This window comes from Bidens hawaiensis, unplaced genomic scaffold (assembly GCF_021521415.1).
Source record: "Bidens hawaiensis isolate Kalapana, Puna unplaced genomic scaffold, B.hawaiensis_p1.1 tig00042882_1, whole genome shotgun sequence".
NCBI classification, from domain to species: domain Eukaryota; kingdom Viridiplantae; phylum Streptophyta; class Magnoliopsida; order Asterales; family Asteraceae; genus Bidens; species Bidens hawaiensis.
Genome location: NW_027497595.1, coordinates 104,042 through 123,250, shown reverse-complemented (window position 1 = coordinate 123,250; position 19,209 = coordinate 104,042). Strand labels below are relative to the sequence as shown.

Here is a 19,209-nt window from a genome sequence, read left to right as displayed (position 1 = left end):
AAAAACAAAGCCATGAGTTCCCGGATGGGCAACCCATCGGGGGCAAAGCGGACAATATTGGTGGTACGAGAGGCCTGGATGTTACAGGTGGTATCAGAGCCACTCATGTGCCGTTCGGGATGATGAGACACGCCTCATCGAGGACGATGAGTCCAAAGGGGGTTGTTTGTATCACCCTTGGCAAACACAACATCGTCCCACTCTTAGGCTATTCCACATCGGCCGTGGACAAGAGAGATACTTGGTTCATAAGTAAATGTCCTGCCTCTTCAATAGCCAACGCGTTTTGGGCTTAGTTGGCTGTGCAGCACATGAAAACTCCACGGTTAAGCGCGCTTAGTTGGAAGTAGTACTATGATGGGTGACCACCTGGGAAGTCTCTACCTGGGCAACCAAAAACAAAGCCGTGAGTTCCCGGATAGGCAACCCATCAGGGGCAAAGCGAACAATATTGGTGATACGAGAGGTCTGGATGTTACAGCAATGACTAATCGGCAGTCGGTACCTCACTGACTAGTCACAAATTAATCGCTAATTTGTCATAAATCAGACCATATTATTAATATGTAAAATTTGGTGTGTGTGTGTGTTTGAAAACTTTATAAATCCCAATCCAATTACTCCCTATTAATCGTCAGTCCTTACCCTACAACCCGACTTGCTCCTAACAAAATCTATAACACCTGATATATTACATGTTACATCGGTTATAAAAAACTTTATATATTGATAGTTCAAGAGTGTTTACTTTCCATACATGCAACATAAAAATTTTGATTGTTCTGACTCTTACTTCGTGTAAGACTAACTATGCATTGTCGTTGAAGTAATCACCAAGATTCATCTCATATTGCGTCACATGGCGCTGACTGGACCTAACCCATCACCCCTGCCCATCGCGCCACCATTCACTTGAGCATGTTGTGGTCCGCTAGCCATTCACACCCCTATCCCTTCACTTAATTGCCTATCGTGGCCGCTAGCCAGCTCATGCTTGCCCATCACACCACCGTTCGCTACCCGTTGTGATGTTCACGCGTGACGTGGCTCAATTTATCTGTTTGGACCACCGTTCCCTGGACCACAACGGACGGTCTAATTAAACATCACCGTTAGATGGAAGTAGTTATGATTTAGAAGTTTGAAACCAACAATCATATGTCCTAATTTGTCTTTTTAATATTGACAATTTTAATTGGCGTGTTGGAAACAAATCAACAATGATGTCCTAATTTGTCTTGATACATTTATTATACGAGATAACAAGGTTACCTGTATTAATAATAACCATATATGAAGTTTTAGTAGACCGGTTATCATGAAAGTGAAATATATGTGTTATTCTTTAATAAATGAAAAGTTAAATAAATAAATTCGATAACGATACTAACGTGAAAAAAAGTTGAACAATCTACTCTTCTTTTTATATTCAACACCTAACGAATTTATTATAGTGTTCCACAACAAATGAATTTATTCATAAAAACACACATCCACTTAAAATATGTGGGTGGTTTATAGATATGGTTTTGAAGTTATGTATTATTATTCACATGATAACAAATACAAAACAATAGTCACCAAAATTTTGTAATTAACAACATGAATACAAAAACAAAATAATTAAGGAAGAAATAATAATAATAAATATATATTAGCAATAATAATAATAACAATAATAAATAAATAATAGCAATAATAATTGATCTCTTTAAAGGTCGAGCTAAGGTTCAAATCCTGTAAATCTGTAATATATGGTGGATTTTTAAATAAACTATTGGTTGTTTAAGCGACGACGGCGATGACAAAAAAATAATAATAACATACTCAAAAGGCACTCTATTATATTATTTTAAATAACATAAGATATATTTAGTTGAATATGAATGAAATTTATTTTATTTATTTATTTCTTTATTTTTAAACACCAAACTAACATACGTTTTTAAAATTACATCACTTGAGAGACTTTACCTTATCGGCATCTTGGTACCATTAAGTTACAAGCAATCTATATAAAAAGAGTTTATTGATGTCCAAATTAACCTCAAATGTTATACATGCATTACAAGAATTATCGTTGTTGATATAAATAGTGGAATTCTACCATGTGTTGCATCGAACATTTTGTTGATATTAGTGATACAATTCATTTCGGTATGAACAGTATGGTATCGGTACTCAATATGACAAAAGAAGAAGAGACCTCTAACTTTTAAGCAACTAGTTTTAGTGTGTGACCATTTCAAAACTTTAAGATGGAAAATTAATAAAGATTTGATAAAGATAATAAAATATTTATTTAACTCCTAGAAATAACTTTATGCATTTGATAAAGATAATAAAATATTTATTTAACTCCTAGAAATAACTTTATGCAATTAAAAGAAAGTATTTTACTTAAATTATACGTAGTGTTTTTTCTTCTAAACTAAATCAATTTTCATTAAATGTTTTAATCCTATAAATGTATGGTTTTAAAAATCGCGCCTAGGTGTCCAATACTCAGAGTAATTCCCGCCTAGGCTGAGTTTTCGGTGAGTCATCCCCGAGTACTCTCCGACTAAGGCCGAGTACTCCCAACTCCCCAGTCGACCGTCTAAAATCCGTCTAGTGATTTTTACAACTGAACCAAATAAATTATACAATATTAATCTTGCTAACTGTTTAATATTTATTGATTATTCTTCATCCAAGTTGACTTCATTTTAAAATTTATAAAACGTGATTAATTATTGTTAGTATTTTAAGCTAATTAGTAAACAAGATTGACATGCGTTTCATAAATAATTAAACACTTGTAACATATTATTATTATTTAAGCACAAGATTTATATATATATATATATATATATAAATAAGAAACTATATATATATAATAAAACGTATGCATCCTTCCAACCATTGACTCAACACAAATGACTACCAATGAAGACGACCAACCTTTAAAACCGGCCGGCCGGTTATTCATTCAACCCGAAACCCATCAAATCATCAACGGCGTTCTCGGCCTCGAACGGGCTATCGATGTAGAAGCCGCTCGAACCGTCATCTCCGATTCTCTCATGATCAAACACCCCAGGTTTTCCAGCCTGTTAGTCACGGACAAACACGGCGGTGAACACTGGCGGAAAACCAAAGTTGACATCAACCGCCACGTCATCGTCCGTCCAGACCCTCCAGACAAAGCAGACAGTGACAGGGATGAGGAAGTGGTCAACGGATACATTGCTGACCTGACAGTCTCGTGTCCGTTGACCACTGACAAACCTTTATGGGAGGTACATGTGTTGACCGCCCATAAATGCGTGGTGTTGCGTATACACCACGCGCTGGGCGATGGTATATCGCTTATGTCGTTGATGTTGACTTTATGTCGGAAACTCAATGATCCAGATCAAACGCCTACGATTGTACAAATACAAACGTCACCGACACGGAAGCCGAGGAAATTAGGAAGTTTGGATAATATTATAAAAGTGTTGAAAATAATATGGTTTAGTTTAATATATGTAACGGAGTTTATAATGAGAGGGTTATGGGTTAAAGACCGAAAGACGGCGGTTCGAGGCGGCGAAGGGGTGGAGTTGTGGCCGAGAAAGCTCGTAACGGCCAGGTTTAGTCTCGAAGATATGAAAGTGGTTAAGAGTAAAGTTGCCAATGCGGTAAGTTTTAAATTTCTGTTATGTTTTCCGTTAAGTCTCCGTTAAGTTTTCCGTTAGGTTAAGGTTGATGGTATGTGATGCAACTAACCGCCGTTAAGTTTGGTGACGTGTCACAATAAAATTGGTTGTTAAATGTCGTTGTTTGATGGGAACCAAATGGCCTAGAACACGGAAAGTTATATTAAAGGTCCCACCTTGATGTGTGGATAAGAATCTCGGTTTTGGCTCGGTTTGTAAATAATCAAGCTCGAGTGAGCTCGAGCCACAACTCGCTCGTTAGCTTCTTAGACTAACTGTAACTTTTTAAGTTTAACTCTCCGTTATCGTTTGGTTTAAAGCTATATGAAATGGAGCCGAAACCAGACTGAGGTGGGTTAGTTAAAAAACCTGAGCCAAGATCGAGCTCAAGTTTTCAGCTCGGTTCAACTTTTTGAACAACTTTAACTTTGAAGGGTCATGTTGTCGTCTTTATCAGTCCAAATTTTTAAAAATCGAGTGACTTCGTAAATAATTTTAAATTTTTAAGGATATATGTAACAAGACTACAACCAAATATATAAGTACGTAATCTTTTAATCTGAACTTACAATGTTAACAAAAGTACAAAGTTTTCATATATAATGTTGGCTGAGATAACTAGAGATTTTGGAAGGAAAATGACTAATGAATAAATAAATATTGAATCGGTATAACATCCGGTAGCCGGTATGATTAGAGATGCAAATCCAAACCGGTTTTAACTAATTCTCTAACCGTTAGTAACCGCCCCAGTCAGTCTCCAACTAGTTTCTACCCAGAAAATACCGGCGGTTAGTAACCGGTTTTTCATTTTGACATCAGAATTGGTTAATAAACGGTTAACCGAAACCATGTTTAGGTTTTATATTATTTTTTTAAAAAGCTGGTTTTTTCCTAGTTAATTACCGGTTAACCGATTCGGTTATACCGGTTAGAGTTTTTGTGCTTGAAAACCGGTTACTAACCGACCCAATTAACCAGTCTAACCGGTTAGTTAATTGTTGACCAATAACCGGTTATGAAAGTAACCGGTTTTCGAATAACCAGTTAATCGGTTTATGCATGTCTAGTATGATCAACCAAATGAATAAACAATCTCCCCAAAGTAAAGAAGTTTTAAATATACTTTCATTAGCGGTTTAATTTATATGAATCATCGACTTAATCTTTTATCATTTTAAAAAACAAAAACTTATCCGACACATGATATATCAGACTAACAGTACATACTAACTGTACAGGCAATTCTAGATCCAACCAAATAGTTTCTAAATTTTGAAAATCTGTGATTCTCTAGAACCTGGCAACTAAGTGCATGGGCCCACCAAAGATGGCCTTTTATTTTGCTTGGTCCATTAAAGTGGGTGGGTGGGTGGCATTATTTTTTTTTTTGAACAGCAATAATATTAAAAGACACTAGCAAGTAGCTAAGCCCAAAACAAAGTACAGAGCACATATGGGAGCCAGCAAAAACAACAAACAGAATGCTAACATACAGCAACTAAGACGACCAGGACCAGTCAAAATAACACCAACTAGACCATTCAACAGTAGCCATCTTAGCACGGCGTTTGAGCCACGTGAACGAGCTGATTTTAATGTTGTCCAATATCTTCTCCGCTCCAATATTTTCGCTTCTAAAAACCTTTGCTTTTCGGGCCTTCCATATCAACCAACACGTAGATAAAATAATCGCGTAGACCAAGTTCCTTGACTTACCATCAATTGGCATTGCAAACGGAAAAGAAACCAATTGGTTAAGCGAGTTGCATTCATCCACCTTGAAGCCAGTCCATTGATGAATACCAGCCCAAACTCTTCTTGATATACTGCACTCGAAGAATAGATGGTCTATATCCTCATTTGACCTCCCACATCTTCGAATTATTCCGAATATTTTTCCAAAGGAACCATCTTCGAACCCGTTCCAACTGTTCTATCACGGTTATCGTAGCTTTGAAGATCGATAAATAGTAATTTACTGAAGGAATTGTCTACAGATAATGATGGTTACAAAATGTCAACTTTTAGCTACTCTTGACATACTACTTTAGACTATTGATCATATAAATGAAACGAATCTAGAAGTAAAACTACTACCATGCAAAAAGAAAAAGGGAGTTAATAAGATATATACTTGTGACTAAATATTACAAAATAGATGCACAACTGATATGTCTAACAGCACCCATAACAACAAACCGTTACAACAATGTCTCATCATATTCTAAAGTTTTAATAACTAGTTTCACAACAAATAAGTTTGTTTTCTCCAAGTGCCACCTCACCCGAACCTCGGGCATTCCATCCATTGTGGGTTCAATAAGTTTAAAATGAGTATTGAATGGTATTTTTCAAGGCATATGTAGGTGAAGGATACTATCATTTATATTAACATTAAATAATCAAATATATGATGGAAGTTAGGGTGTCAAAATAACTCAATAATTCTAATTATATAAAAAAATGATTAGGGCTATCCACTTGTTACAAACTGAAGTCGTGAATAAACTATTATATGTTTTGCGTAAACAAAATTTTTATATTATCTAGTACATATGGGATGATAAATTTCATACCAATCAGTATAAATTAAAATTGTAAATGTATGCCAAAAGTACAAATATCTTATTATATTATCTATGAAGTTGTTCTTAAAGAATCGGTTTGATGTTTGGTTTGGTTATGAGACATTACTTGTTATAGACATTGTTTCATATGCATAAAATATATTCTGCAAACGCAATGATAGGCAAAATGATTATTTAAACATACTACATGAAGGAACGTTAACATTGTGTATAAATCCATATTGGATGTATATGCAATTTTTATTGTCATATGTATAAACTTCATAGCAGATTATTGAATGCAGACAATAAATGACGTTCTTTTTGGCGTAATATCATCAGGTCGTCTCAGGTAGGTTGACCAAGCCTACCGTCATGGGTCCGGAGGTGCTCCTCCCCGCTCCACCCTGGAATGCGGTAGCATCCACGCCTGCACAAAGAAGATATAAGTATAATGGCGGAAAGATATGAAGTTAAAAAGTAAAGGAAGTTTGTACTTACGGGTTTTCTTGAGCCTAAAAGTGCGAACAGGCGGGGACGAACCCGATGGAGCCGGCCTCTTCACGCCGCTCACCGTCGTTGTCCTGGGCTGCTCGGAGGTGACGGTCGTCTCAGCCTCCGGAGCAGTAATCTTAGCACCACCAGGGTTCCCCGCCACCTCCTCGCTTTCGGTCTCTGAATCAGACCGATGCACCGGATCGGCAGTGGAGGCAACCTTCGCCTTCCCCTTCCCGCCGCCAGCCTTCTTCTTCCGCACCAACAGAGGACCATCTGCGGATTCTCATCAGAAGATGACAAGATTAGAGGAATTCCAGCAGAGGTTTCAGCATTGAGAGGTCGAGGGTTGAATAACGCCTTACCTGGCCGCGTGGCGCTCAGAATAGGGTGGCCTGGCGGGTAGACCTCCACAAACCGATCCCTAGTTTGCTCCAAGATGGGCAACTTGTTCTCATCGAGAGCACGAGTACCCATCCGAGCGGGACCATCACTCTCCCGCGGCTGCAGGAGAGACTGCAAGTCGTTCCCCTCTGAAATAAAAGAAACAGTTAGAAGACAAACCTATATAAACAAATAAGACAAAGCATACCGTAAGGGACAGAGTTCAAACCGTATTCGAGGACGATGGGAACCTGTGACGCCTCCTTCCACACCCGGCTCATCCCAAGCATCACCATCCCAGACTCCGCAAAGCGGTATACCGGAGTCTGGATCCGGGAGATCTTGGCGAACCATTCCGCCTCCTGGTAGTTTGGGGCGTGAAGGGCGGGGAGTGCTATCCCATTCTTAAACGTCATCGCTATCGGGACGACGCGAGCGGAGATATAAAAAAACTCCCTCTTCCACGACCGAAGACTGCGCTCGGTTGCGCAGATCTTCAGCCCCTTGATCCGGTTGACCAAGGTGTACCACCCCTGAATGCACCTCTAAGAATAGAAGGTCATCAACCGGTCAACATGGGGCTCCACGCCCAGAATGAGGCACACCCACTCAAAGTGGCGGATCTTGGCGATCGCCATCGGGTGTACCTCCGTCAAATGCACCCCGTGCCTCTCCAAGACACGGTATATAAACTTCGTTAATGGGAACCTGAGATTCCCATAAACGAAGAATGCAGCGTACACCCCTATCTTGCCCTTGGGGGCATCGTACACCGTCTGGTGTGGCTCCGGAAACTCAGGCTCGAACGGCTCGAGCATGAACTTCCGGACGATGTACTGAAAAAGCTCAGTGGGAAGAGCACACTGGCATTCGCCAGCAGTGCTCTTATCGTCTTTATCAGACGTAGACGTCGGGATCTCGACGTGCACGTCAGATTCCTCGGCAGCAGCTTCGAAATCGTGAGTAGAAGACATGGTTTGGAGGTAAAGGAATGATTTCAGGAGAATGCTTGGCAGAAAGTATTCGCCGGAAATCATTTACAAGAAGAGTGAAAGTGTGAATTACAAAGGACTCTCTCCCCCTTTATATACTCATCGCAATTAATGCGATGAATTTAATGCGGAAGAGAGAGAAATCACAGGTGCAATGAAACTATGACACGTGGCAAAGTGCAAGCTGGCAACAGCTGTTGAAAGGACGCGTGCCATTAATTTTGCGGCCACGCGCCCGAAAAATCGCGCCCACGCGCCTGAAAAAGCGTCTGGAATGACCATGTACTGTCACGTCGCCATAACTTCCTGCACGTCCTGACACAGTCAGAAGAAACCGTCGGACGACGTTTCAACAGTTTGGACTGTTCTTATCCTTTCACCAACTCTTCGAATTTCAAAATTTCAAAAAGATTCAAAAGTAAGCTGGAAAATACCCCTTACCTTGGCAACCAAGAAACTATAAGACAGGTGCGAGTACAGTGTTAAGGCAAAACCCTTCACATACTTAGCAACCGGCAGGGAGTTGAAGCCAAGAATACCTCGGCGACCAAGTAACTATAAGACGGGTGCGGGTACAGTGTTAAGGCAAAACCCTTCACATACTTAGCACCCGCAGGGAATTGACGCCAGGAATACCTTGGAAGTAAAGTAACCGTAAGACGAGTGCGGGTACAGTGTCAAGGCAAAACCCTTCACATACCCAGCGCTCCGCAGGGAATTGAAACCAAGAAGGATCTTCTGGGCCATGCTTGCGGAAACGGGAATAACATCCCCGCATAGCGGGAACGTCGAGAACTATATTGTTTGAAGCTCCAAGATGGAATTGGTGGTTTTAACATAATTGATCACTATGTTCAAAACTACCAAAACCTCATGGAGAATCCACACAAGTGGGACTCAACGCTCCTGACTTGCGAGGAGGTTACAGACCTACCCGCATCATACCCAAAGATCAAGCAGGAAAGTCGGGAATTTCTGCAAGTGACATTAGGACTTCCGCGGGAAGAATCCCCATGGAAAACCTTAAAACTAAACCCTTTTCAAAAACCCTTTGCTTAAGTCCAAAAGTTCACCTCACTTATTAAACATTCATGAGAAGAACATTGGACTGGGGGGACTTGAAGAGGTAGGTCCCAGCAGAGCCCAGTTGGACCCGCATGACTCACATTGAAGAGAGACGTCTGCGCAGAAACCAACTGGATCCGCAGGACCCACCATGCTCAGAGACGTGACGTCCTTACGCGCAGTACGCAAGCTGTTCCCGCAGGAAATGCCTCCCAATGGTGAAGTACTCCGCCTGTTCCCGCAGCTGCGGATACAAGCCATCAGGCCGCGCAGCAAGGCTACACGCACAAGGCACTTAGCTCTCAATAATTCAGTAGTCACCTGAAGGAATGAGCAAAGCCGGGAACAATCTCGCACAAAGGCGGGAGGGGGAATACTCCCGCCCAAATGAGCCAGTCCGTACGATACTGGAGGATCTTTTGTACTGTACCTGACGAGGTATGGGCAAAAGATCTGACCAGAGATACGACAGCTCATTGACAACAGTATGGCGAGCAGCATGCTCTTGTACTGTAGGTCACTATTAGCCGCTGCCTACTCACCAACTCCTGTCATACCACGTGCATAGCCTGCAGTTGGTGGAAAAGGAATAGTACACAGCAGGCCTGGTCACTGTCGGCCGCTGCCTACCCACCAACTACCAGCATGGCACGTGCGTAGGCCACAGTTGGTAGAACATGAATACTATTCAGCCGGCTACACCTTCTTGGAAACCTACCTTCGGCTATAAATACCCCAAATGGTATGATCATCTCATCTTATCTTGTATCTTATATCTTATACCTGATATCTGCTCTAGCAATCTCTTAATATACACTTATATTCAAGAGCAATCTAGTCTGATTCTCACGCCGGAGGGTGGTCACAAGGAGGTACCCCCCCTTCTCAGTGACGAGCTCACGGTGTCTGTTTTGCAGGTTATCAGAAGAACCATCTTTGCCGGGTCTAACCCCTCGTGGGAAACATCTATTTAACCCCAGATTATCCGTAATCTGCCCGGGGTCATTTAGTGTGTCTTCACTAACTAACTATTCATTTAGTAGGATGTTAAAATGTTAGGTTTATTTTTATTGTTATTATATGATTATTATTATTATTATTATTATTATTATATGATGAATTGAAATAGAATTGATCGATTATAAGGAGAGTGCATTTCGTACTAACTAACTATTCATTTACTAGTATGTTAAAATGTTACGTTTATTATTATCGTTATTATTAGTATTTTTATATGATATGATGAATTAAAATAGAATTGCTGGAATATAAGGAGAGTGCATTGTGATTATTGATAGAATAGAAGTATAGAACCCTAAGTTATAAGTTATATGGTGCAAATGAGCTCGAGCTCGGCTCGTTTTGAGCTCTAATTTCAAGGCTCGAGCTCGGCTCGTTTTAAGCTCTAATTTCAAAGCTCGAGCTCGGCTGGCTCGTTTTGAGTTTTAATTTCAAGGCTCGAGCTCGGCTGGCTCGTTTTGAGCTCTAATTTCAAGGCTCGAGCTCGTCTGGCTCGTTTTGAGCTCTAATTTCAAAGCTCGAGCTCGTCTGGCTCGTTTTGAGCTCTAATTTCAAAGCTCGAGCTCGGCTGGCTCGTTTTGAGCTTTAATTTCAAAGCTTGAGCTCGGCTGGCTCGTGAGTAGATTTTTGACTATTTTTTATATAGTTATAATTTATTTTGTGTACTTTTTTCTATTACAATTTTATGTATAAAATAGTATATATTGTTTAGTTATTTTTATTTATTTTTTTCATATTATATATTTTGATTAATAATTATTAAGTATGTATTTTAAAAAATTATGTAAATGACAGGCTCGCGAGCCGGCTTCAGCTCGATTAGTGAAGCTCGGGCTCGGGGTCGTTTATTAAACGAGCTTACGCTCGGGGTCGTTTATTAAACGAGCTTACGTTTAGGCTTGAGCTCGGGCTCGATGAAGCTCCTCGATCGAGCTTTTTAACAAGCCGATTTTGAGTAGCTCGGATCTTTTGCACCCCTAGTGTTTGGATCGTTAGTTGATGTTGAACTGCTCACTTATGCGGATAATTAAATGTAAATGCCTTATGTAGATATGAGTCTAGGACTTTAGGAGTGTATGTAACAAGTTACTAACAGTTAACATGTTAAGACAAGGGAAAAAAGAACATGTCGACCAATTTAAGACTTGAAACCTGTTAAGCTCAAACCTAAACCTATTAAAACCCGTGTCGTGTAGTGTTAATAAGTCCGTGTCATAAATTGACAGCCCCGTTATCAAATATATTGGCATCTGAGTTATGAATATTGTTATGAACTTTCCAAAATAGATTGTATGCAGGGGGGTTATTTCTTTTCTTCACTTGTTTCTCATAATAAGAAGTGAACGATGAAGATGCTGGTGGGGCGCACGGGGTTGGTGTAGCCGGTCAGTTCTTTATTATTGAGGTATCTCATAGGAAACCTTTAAAAAGAGTACCGTATTAAATATGGGCTTTATGTTTTTCTTTAATTTTATGGGATCAAAGTAAGTTTATTTTGTTTATAGTATAAAACTAACTACAAAATAAATGTTGTAAAAGTTATCTGGAGTGAGAATAATGTACATTTTTGGTGCATTATATATTTGTTAAGACTTGGAGTATGCTATCTTTACATCAACTGCAAAATTGAATACTTGGTTGGCTTCCACATATGTTATCCGTCTTTTAAATTCCATTTTATATTTACCATCTCTTATTTTTGGAAACATCTCACATTTAAATTGCAGGTTTTGCGGAATGGAGTTCTTTACTTTCTGCGGGATCCAGCTGATCCTGATTACAATTCATATAGGGATTTAATTGATGATCCTGTGTATAAGCATGCTCGCAAGGTGCTTTTGTCAGCTGCTGTTTATGGGAGTTTAATTGTAATGCTGGTCTTTTTACCGGTTAATCTTGCTATGCGAGTGGCTCCTTCTATCTTCCCTCTTGATGTATCGTAAGATTTCTTTCTTACTTGCATCTTATCAATCTTGCCTTTAGTATATATTAACCCCATACTGCATAGTATAATATTTTTACTATCTTTCCTCTCAATTTTCTGTACTAGTTTCATCTTAGAAACTTGGATATCTGTTTGATTTCTAATTAATTTTCCGTGAAAGGAAGCGGTGCAAATTTTCTATGAATCATTGCAGAAAATACAAGCAGAACATTTGTATCATGTTTGCCAAAAAAAAATGGATAAACTAAATATGAATATTTTTTTCTCTAAAAACCTAAGATGATAAAAATATGCTACTTCTTATAGGTGAAAGTGAACTGTGAGAATATTATATGAATATTGATTTTGTAAAAGAACTGAAAAGGTTGAATCTGATCATTTACCAGAAAGTAAACAATGTTTAAATACTCTTTATTAAGATGAAATAAGAACAATAATTTGTACATGAGAAAAGGTGGGAGAGGAGAGGAAACTGAGAATATTGAGTTTATCTGTCTAGCTATAATAAGGGTAAAGTTAGTAAAATGAATAAACTAAAGGTTATTGATACAACTAACTAGTATTTATCAATGGTAATACTAAAACCATCTAATGTTCTGTTTATTGCAGAGTATCTGACCCGTTCACTGAAATTCCTGCTGACATGCTTCTCTTCCAAATTTTTATTCCATTTGCTGTGAAGCATTTTAAGCTGCGGGCTACAATCAAATCACTTCTGCACTATTGGTTTACTGCAGTTGGGTGGGCCCTTGGTTTAACAGGTTACTTATTGCCCAGACCCGAAGACATTGGTGAACATGAAAACGTGAATGATCCAGCCAGGCAGGACAGGATACATGGTCAACTTGAGGGTCAAGATCGAGCTGTTGTGGGATATTTACCCCCTGAAGAATTAAACCGAGCTAATCTTGCAGAAGAGGATAATGATGAGCAATCTAATTCCAAGTAAGTTCTAATTTGATTGTTGCATAGTCATAATATAATGTTTACTCTTTCAGTAGGCTAAAAGTATCAAATTTACTCATTGCATAGTAGTTTTCATAAAATTGTTTACTTTGATAACGGGTTTCACTGTATAAAGGAAGAGAACATTATGCATAACGTTGTTTTCCTAATCATAAAAAATTGTACTTCTAGAAGGATAACTAGAATGTTTCGTAAGTTTTTTAAGATTATTTAATGTTGATTTTGAAATTTTATTTTGTAGGAGGTATATGTTTGTTGTGTGCATTGTGCTGCTTTTATTGGCGGCATGGATGACATTGCTGATCTTCAATTCTGCTCTAATTTTGGTGCCTGTATCGCTTGGTCGAATGTTATTCAACGCAGTTCCTCTTCTTATAACACATGGTATCAAATGCAATGGTAAGATAACTGTTTCAGGACTTTTATTTCGCTGCGGTTCATAAGCATGGGTGTTCTTCATTTACTACTTTAAAACTTGCTTCTATTGATAATAGATGTGGAAAGATGGATGGGTTTGGCAAGTTGGGAATATTAGAGGTGTAAACGAGCCAAGCTGCTTGTGAGCTACTTGAGATCGGCTCACTAAAGAGCCGTCTTAAACAAGCTCCAGTCTAAATATAAGCTTGTTAAATAAATAAGCTCGATTACGAGCTTAACCAAGCCTATTGTATATGTATATTATATTTAACATGTTAAAGTATAATAATATATATTATGATATATCTTATATTGAGTTATATATAAATTTATAAAAGAATACATATAATTTCAAGTGTAAATGTATAAATTATAGAGCTCGAGCTTTAATCTACTTGCAAGCCAAGCTTGAGCTTTAGAAGCATAGCTCAAAAACGAGCTGAGTTTAAACGAGCTGGTCTCGAGCTTAGACGAGCTCGACTTGGCTCATTCACACCCGTTTCTAATGTTGATTATAGTTAAATGTGCATAAAGATGTATTAAAGTTTGAAACTTTAATATAGACAACAACAAAAAATCAACCTAAATGACACTTTTTCCAGGCCTAAACATTCTCGACAAAAATGAGACATGGAATTTGCAGTGGAAGAATTTGTTTGTTGTGTGTGTGTGTCTATAAATGTACTTTTTTGCTTTGAGAAATCAAACTAACTACATTTGTTACCGTATGTTTCAGACATATACGCGTTTATTATTGGAAGTTATGCTATCTGGACAGCAGTGACGGGCATAAGATATTGCATTGACCAACTTAGAACAAAGAGCGCCACAGTTTTAGTAGCTCAAATTTGGATATGGTGTTCGATTGTTGTCAAGAGTACTGTATTATTATCAATTTGGGTAAATATCATCTTTCTCACTTTCGATAGTTATCTTTTTTTTCTCTGCCTGTCACGTTTAACGCCATTTTTTTACAGATGTTTGTTATCCCGGTGTTGATTGGCCTACTATTTGAACTTTTGGTTATTGTACCAATGAGGGTGCCTATGGATGAAAGCCCGGCCTTTCTCTTGTATCAGGATTGGGCTCTCGGGCTTGTTTTTCTTAAGATTTGGACTCGATTGGTAAGTTTGCATCACTCATTTTCTCTTAATTATTAATACTAAATTTTTAATGTCAAGTTTCAGTTCATTTATAATTTGGCCATGAATGGGATGTTTTTTTTTTTTTGTTTGAATTGTATTCAAAATGCATAAAACCTCCCAACAAATCACTTGTTAAAACAAATCGCTTTTGTAATCGTATTTAACACGTTAATATAATAAAAGACTTTAAAAAGAGTATAGGAAGTGTTCTAGGTGTCCATATATTTTAAGTCATCGAATATAGAGTTAAGTTCATTTTTTTTGTCCCTGTTGTTTGGCCATTTTATTCAGTTCTGTCAAAAACATAGATGATTAGTTTTTTTTTTGGTTTTGTTTTTTTTAATATTCATTAGTGACTTTTTAAGTCCATAAACTTTATATAAAGGATCATGTTGGGGTTTTTATAAGTTTAGGGACTTTTACGCAGATGTCATGGTTTTATCTGTCATTTCTCTTTACTTATATGAGCATTTAGAGATAAGGGTTTGGATCAAATACAAATTAAATTAACGTATTAACTGTTCGAATCAAATAGCTAAATTATATATACAACATATAGTGTAATTATATAGGGAGGGATAATTTTAGAACTTGTCGAGTTTTAAGAACTTTAAGAACTTCATTTTTAACCACACATTTAAAAAAAAGAACTTCATTTTTAACCACAAATTTAATTAAATAGAATAGATAAATTAAGAGAGAGAATAAGGATGTACAGTGATTACACTAATTTAAACGTTTGTTACACCTATGTAAAAATTTGACTTGATGCGTAAAAAATGTTGTACTTTTTCAACGTACATGTAACCTACATATATTACATATATGTAAAAAAAATTCAAAATATTTTTTGTTACATTGAGTTATTTCGAGTTCTGAAAACTCAACAACTCATTACATCACAATGTAATTACTTACATAATTACACTAGAACACTACCGGTATATATATTACACTACTTGATTCGCTCAGCTAGCACACTTTTTTTAGTTTGTACGTTAACTTTCCCCAAGAGATTAAACATAGCATTAATGTTACATATTTGTGTGGAATATTAAAAAAACAGGTAATGCTGGATCATGTGATGCCTCTAATGGACGACAGTTGGCGAGTGAAACTCGAGAGAGTAAGGTAAGAAGGTTTCTCAAGGCTACAAGCATTTTGGGTCCTACGAGAGATCGTGGTCCCCATCATGATTAAACTCCTTACAGCGCTCTGCGTTCCTTATGTCCTAGCCTGTGGGGTGTTTCCTGTATTTGGGTACCCGTTAGTGGTTAACTCGGCTGTCTACAGGTTTGCATGGCTCGGGTGCCTTGGTTTGAGTTTGTTGTGCTTTTGTGCCAAACGGTTCCATGTGTGGTTCACCTACCTCCACAACTCGGTTAGAGATGATTGGTATATGATTGGTCGAAACCTTCATAATTTTGGGGAAGATAGTAATAATACAAATGAGGTTGAGACTGCAAATGTGTTGGACCCATGGGACAATGATGTCGGTTTGAGGCATAGACGGAATGTTGCGGTCTTAGGGTGAGTTAACTCGGTGGCACTTGAATGAGTTTATAATATGTTAATATATGTAAAAGGTTAGGAAGATGGCACATGTTTATTTTTGTTTAGTTTCGTTTGTTACGTAAAATAGCAATGTACTCTTTTATCCGTCCCGTAGGAAAGGCTTACTATATTATTATCCCATTATTTTCTAAGCGATATGTGAACGCTATTACTAAATTTTATAAAGCACCGACGACTAGCAAGAAATTAGCCGAGAAAAACTAAAAACTAAGTTAAATGTACATATTGGCACAATTGATTTTTAGCTTGTTTCTATTATCAAACCACAAAAATGAATAGTTAACATTAGTATTTAAAACCGTTATCGTCGAAGCCTTATTCTTTTGGAAGACACAATCTTCCATGATCATTCTTGAAACGCCATAACACTCGCCATGTACAATACACTGCCCCAAACGCTTCTTATGCCAACAACCTTCGTCTTTCAGTGGGTCGACCCATGAAGTAAAAGCTTGATTTGTTTCTGTAACCCCAAGTCGAACCATCTACTAATCGTTTCTCAAGTCTTTCCCAACGATAGATCACCCTCCGATCAAATGATTCATGAACATTCCCACAACCGAAGCGACATTTGTAATCAAGAAGGAACCCGATCATTCAACTCCCGGCATTGGTGAAGGTTGTGGGGAAATTCCACCGATAATTTCACCAACTAAAATCCCATTACAGCGTAACACCCACCTAGTCGACCTAACACACCCATGAAGCAAAAACTCGATTTATTTCTATAACCCCAAGTCCAACCATCTACTAATTGTTTCCCAGCAACAAAACAAACCATCTTTTAAAATAACGAGAATGAACCCCATCAATCAACACCCTGTTTTCACTTAGCACAATATTCAGCATAATAAAAAAACATAATTGTTATGTATTTATGTTATAAAACCATAGTCAATTCTACATGGCAAGTTGGGATATATATATAATGTCTTCATTTCATATACTTTTATTTGGTCTTTCTTTCATGGAAATTACTAATTTTCTTACCTGAAACATACTTCAAAAAATAAAATCCTTTCTTTCACTCTCATTTGTTTTCTGGTTACTTTAAGAAAATTTCAAAGTTAGATATGAAACATAAATTAGAAAATAATATAGATCTAGAGAGTGATGTCAATAATAAGTTTTCAACAAAGCGTCACAATTAGTACTCTTTCCCCCTTTTTTACATCCACTATCAACGACAATTTAGAAGGTTAAACCATAAGAAACTAACAAAAATAATAACAAAATATATGTCGCTAACTTTAGGTAACCGGATTTTAGACATTTGGATTTCAATATGTACACCAGAAAAAGTTCATTTTACTTACCATGTTTTATAAGTTGAAAGGGGTAAAACAGTACGTTTTCTTTCGTTTCATTTAAATATATATATATATATAGTATATTACAAACAATATTTATTTTTGTCACGTGCCATTCTCTGGTGTATCGTTATTTTTTTTTCTCGCCTCTTTCTCCTAATATTTATACATATGTTTTTTTTTCTTTTTATAATTTTTTGGTTTTTGTTCAGTCGTCCATCTCTCCTATTAAATAATAATGATATCTATAACTTTTTTATAAAACATTTTTTATTTTTAAAAAAGCTTAGTTTGTTCATAAATATTTTTTATAATTGAACTAATTTTTATATTATTTAACTTTTGTAATATACAGGTTTATGTATTATATTGTTTTTATTGTTCAACCATGCCATTAACCTATTATTAAAATTAAAATATAAAAACAAAATGCTTGATTTATAATATTCTCAACTTAAATGTTAGATTAAAAGGTGGTGCTATGACTTATTCATAGTGGATGACTATTTAAATTTGTCAACTTAAAAAAAAACTATCAAACAAGTCCCTTGAGAAAATGTCAAAATACATTAGACCAATCCTACTTCAAGATTTGATTTATGTACTTTTGAGTCGAGTTGATTATTAATATATAGATCATCTCTTGATGATGACATTTAAAAAAACAAATATAACAAAGTTCAAGTAATGATTATTAATAAACCGAAAATGAACGTAATACATACAAGTATGTCACATATAACCAGAATAAAACACGTTAACTTTACACGTGAATTATAAAAACATACAATTAGTTTGTTTCTGTCTATTAGATTAGTTTTTTTTTCTTTTCTCGAGATTCTGCTAATTCACACCCCCACTTAATAATACTTATAAATCAACGTGTTTGTTCATCATATGGTTTGAACCCTCAATCACTTGAAGAAGAATATTAGGACATATGCACCTTAATACAACTACCAAAATACTTTAGAGCAGACGACTATCTTGAACCACAAATTATGATCAAATAGACAAGATTGTCATTGGGTTGGTGATCCAGTGGCAGAGTGTCATAAACACCCAAAGTTCATGGCTCAGGTCCTAGAAAGTAAACAAATCATCCTTTAAAAAAAGAGCTCTAGTTTTAACTAATCGAACTGCTAACATTTGTTATATTGAAATTTCTTAAAAGTAGTGTTTACATCGGTACAGAAGGCAAACATGCAACAACCTACTACGCTATCCATTTTTTATAATAAAACTAATTCATTTAAAAATAACTCATACTTTCATACATAGTGAGTTATAAGTTATAACATTGTTATGTTTGGTCTGTTATTGATACAATTTTTAAAAGATGGACAAAATGATGTGAAAAAACTCAAAAAGCATATGCAATTTAGAAATTACCTAAAAAGTCGTTGAAATGTAAAAGTCAACGATATAAACAATCATTGCTTTATAAAGTCAGCAGCGACCCGGTCGTCTAAAAGATAATTGTAACATATTTTTATTTTTAATTAAATAACAATTGGTATGGCGTAACTTATTGCCCGTTTACTTACTTTTGTATTATAATGATATTCTTTTATTGATGTTAATAAAAGTAATTTCTCTTAAAAAATAAATAAATAAATGCAAGGGGTGTTCATTACTAGAT

General features: G+C 36.8%; 1 protein-coding gene and 1 pseudogene across 2 annotated transcripts; both read left to right on the top strand.

The window, feature by feature from the left end:
• The first annotated feature begins 2,873 nt into the window (after positions 1 to 2,873).
• On the top strand, positions 2,874 to 6,609 carry LOC143593891 (wax ester synthase/diacylglycerol acyltransferase 4-like). The gene is made up of 2 exons (XM_077073364.1): positions 2,874 to 3,665; positions 6,559 to 6,609. The coding sequence occupies exons 1-2, from the start codon at positions 2,919 to 2,921 to the stop codon at positions 6,607 to 6,609; spliced, it is 798 nt and encodes a 265-aa protein (XP_076929479.1). The 5' UTR covers positions 2,874 to 2,918.
• A 5,046-nt stretch (positions 6,610 to 11,655) lies between these two features.
• LOC143593890 (putative E3 ubiquitin ligase SUD1) lies at positions 11,656 to 16,366 on the top strand (annotated as a pseudogene). Its single transcript, XR_013146217.1, has 7 exons — positions 11,656 to 11,693; positions 11,801 to 12,148; positions 12,764 to 13,099; positions 13,362 to 13,519; positions 14,274 to 14,437; positions 14,515 to 14,661; positions 15,749 to 16,366. The product of XR_013146217.1 is annotated as a putative E3 ubiquitin ligase SUD1 (transcript).
• The last annotated feature ends 2,843 nt before the right edge of the window (positions 16,367 to 19,209 follow it).

Bases quoted from the DNA above. Each gene is read 5' to 3' on its own strand.
- LOC143593891 (XM_077073364.1), top strand. From the start codon at position 2,919: ATGACTACCAATGAAGACGACCAACCTTTAAAACCGGCCGGCCGGTTA. The intron at 3,666-6,558 runs GTAAGTTTTAAA...TATTGAATGCAG, and splicing joins AGAGTAAAGTTGCCAATGCG to ACAATAAATGACGTTCTTTT.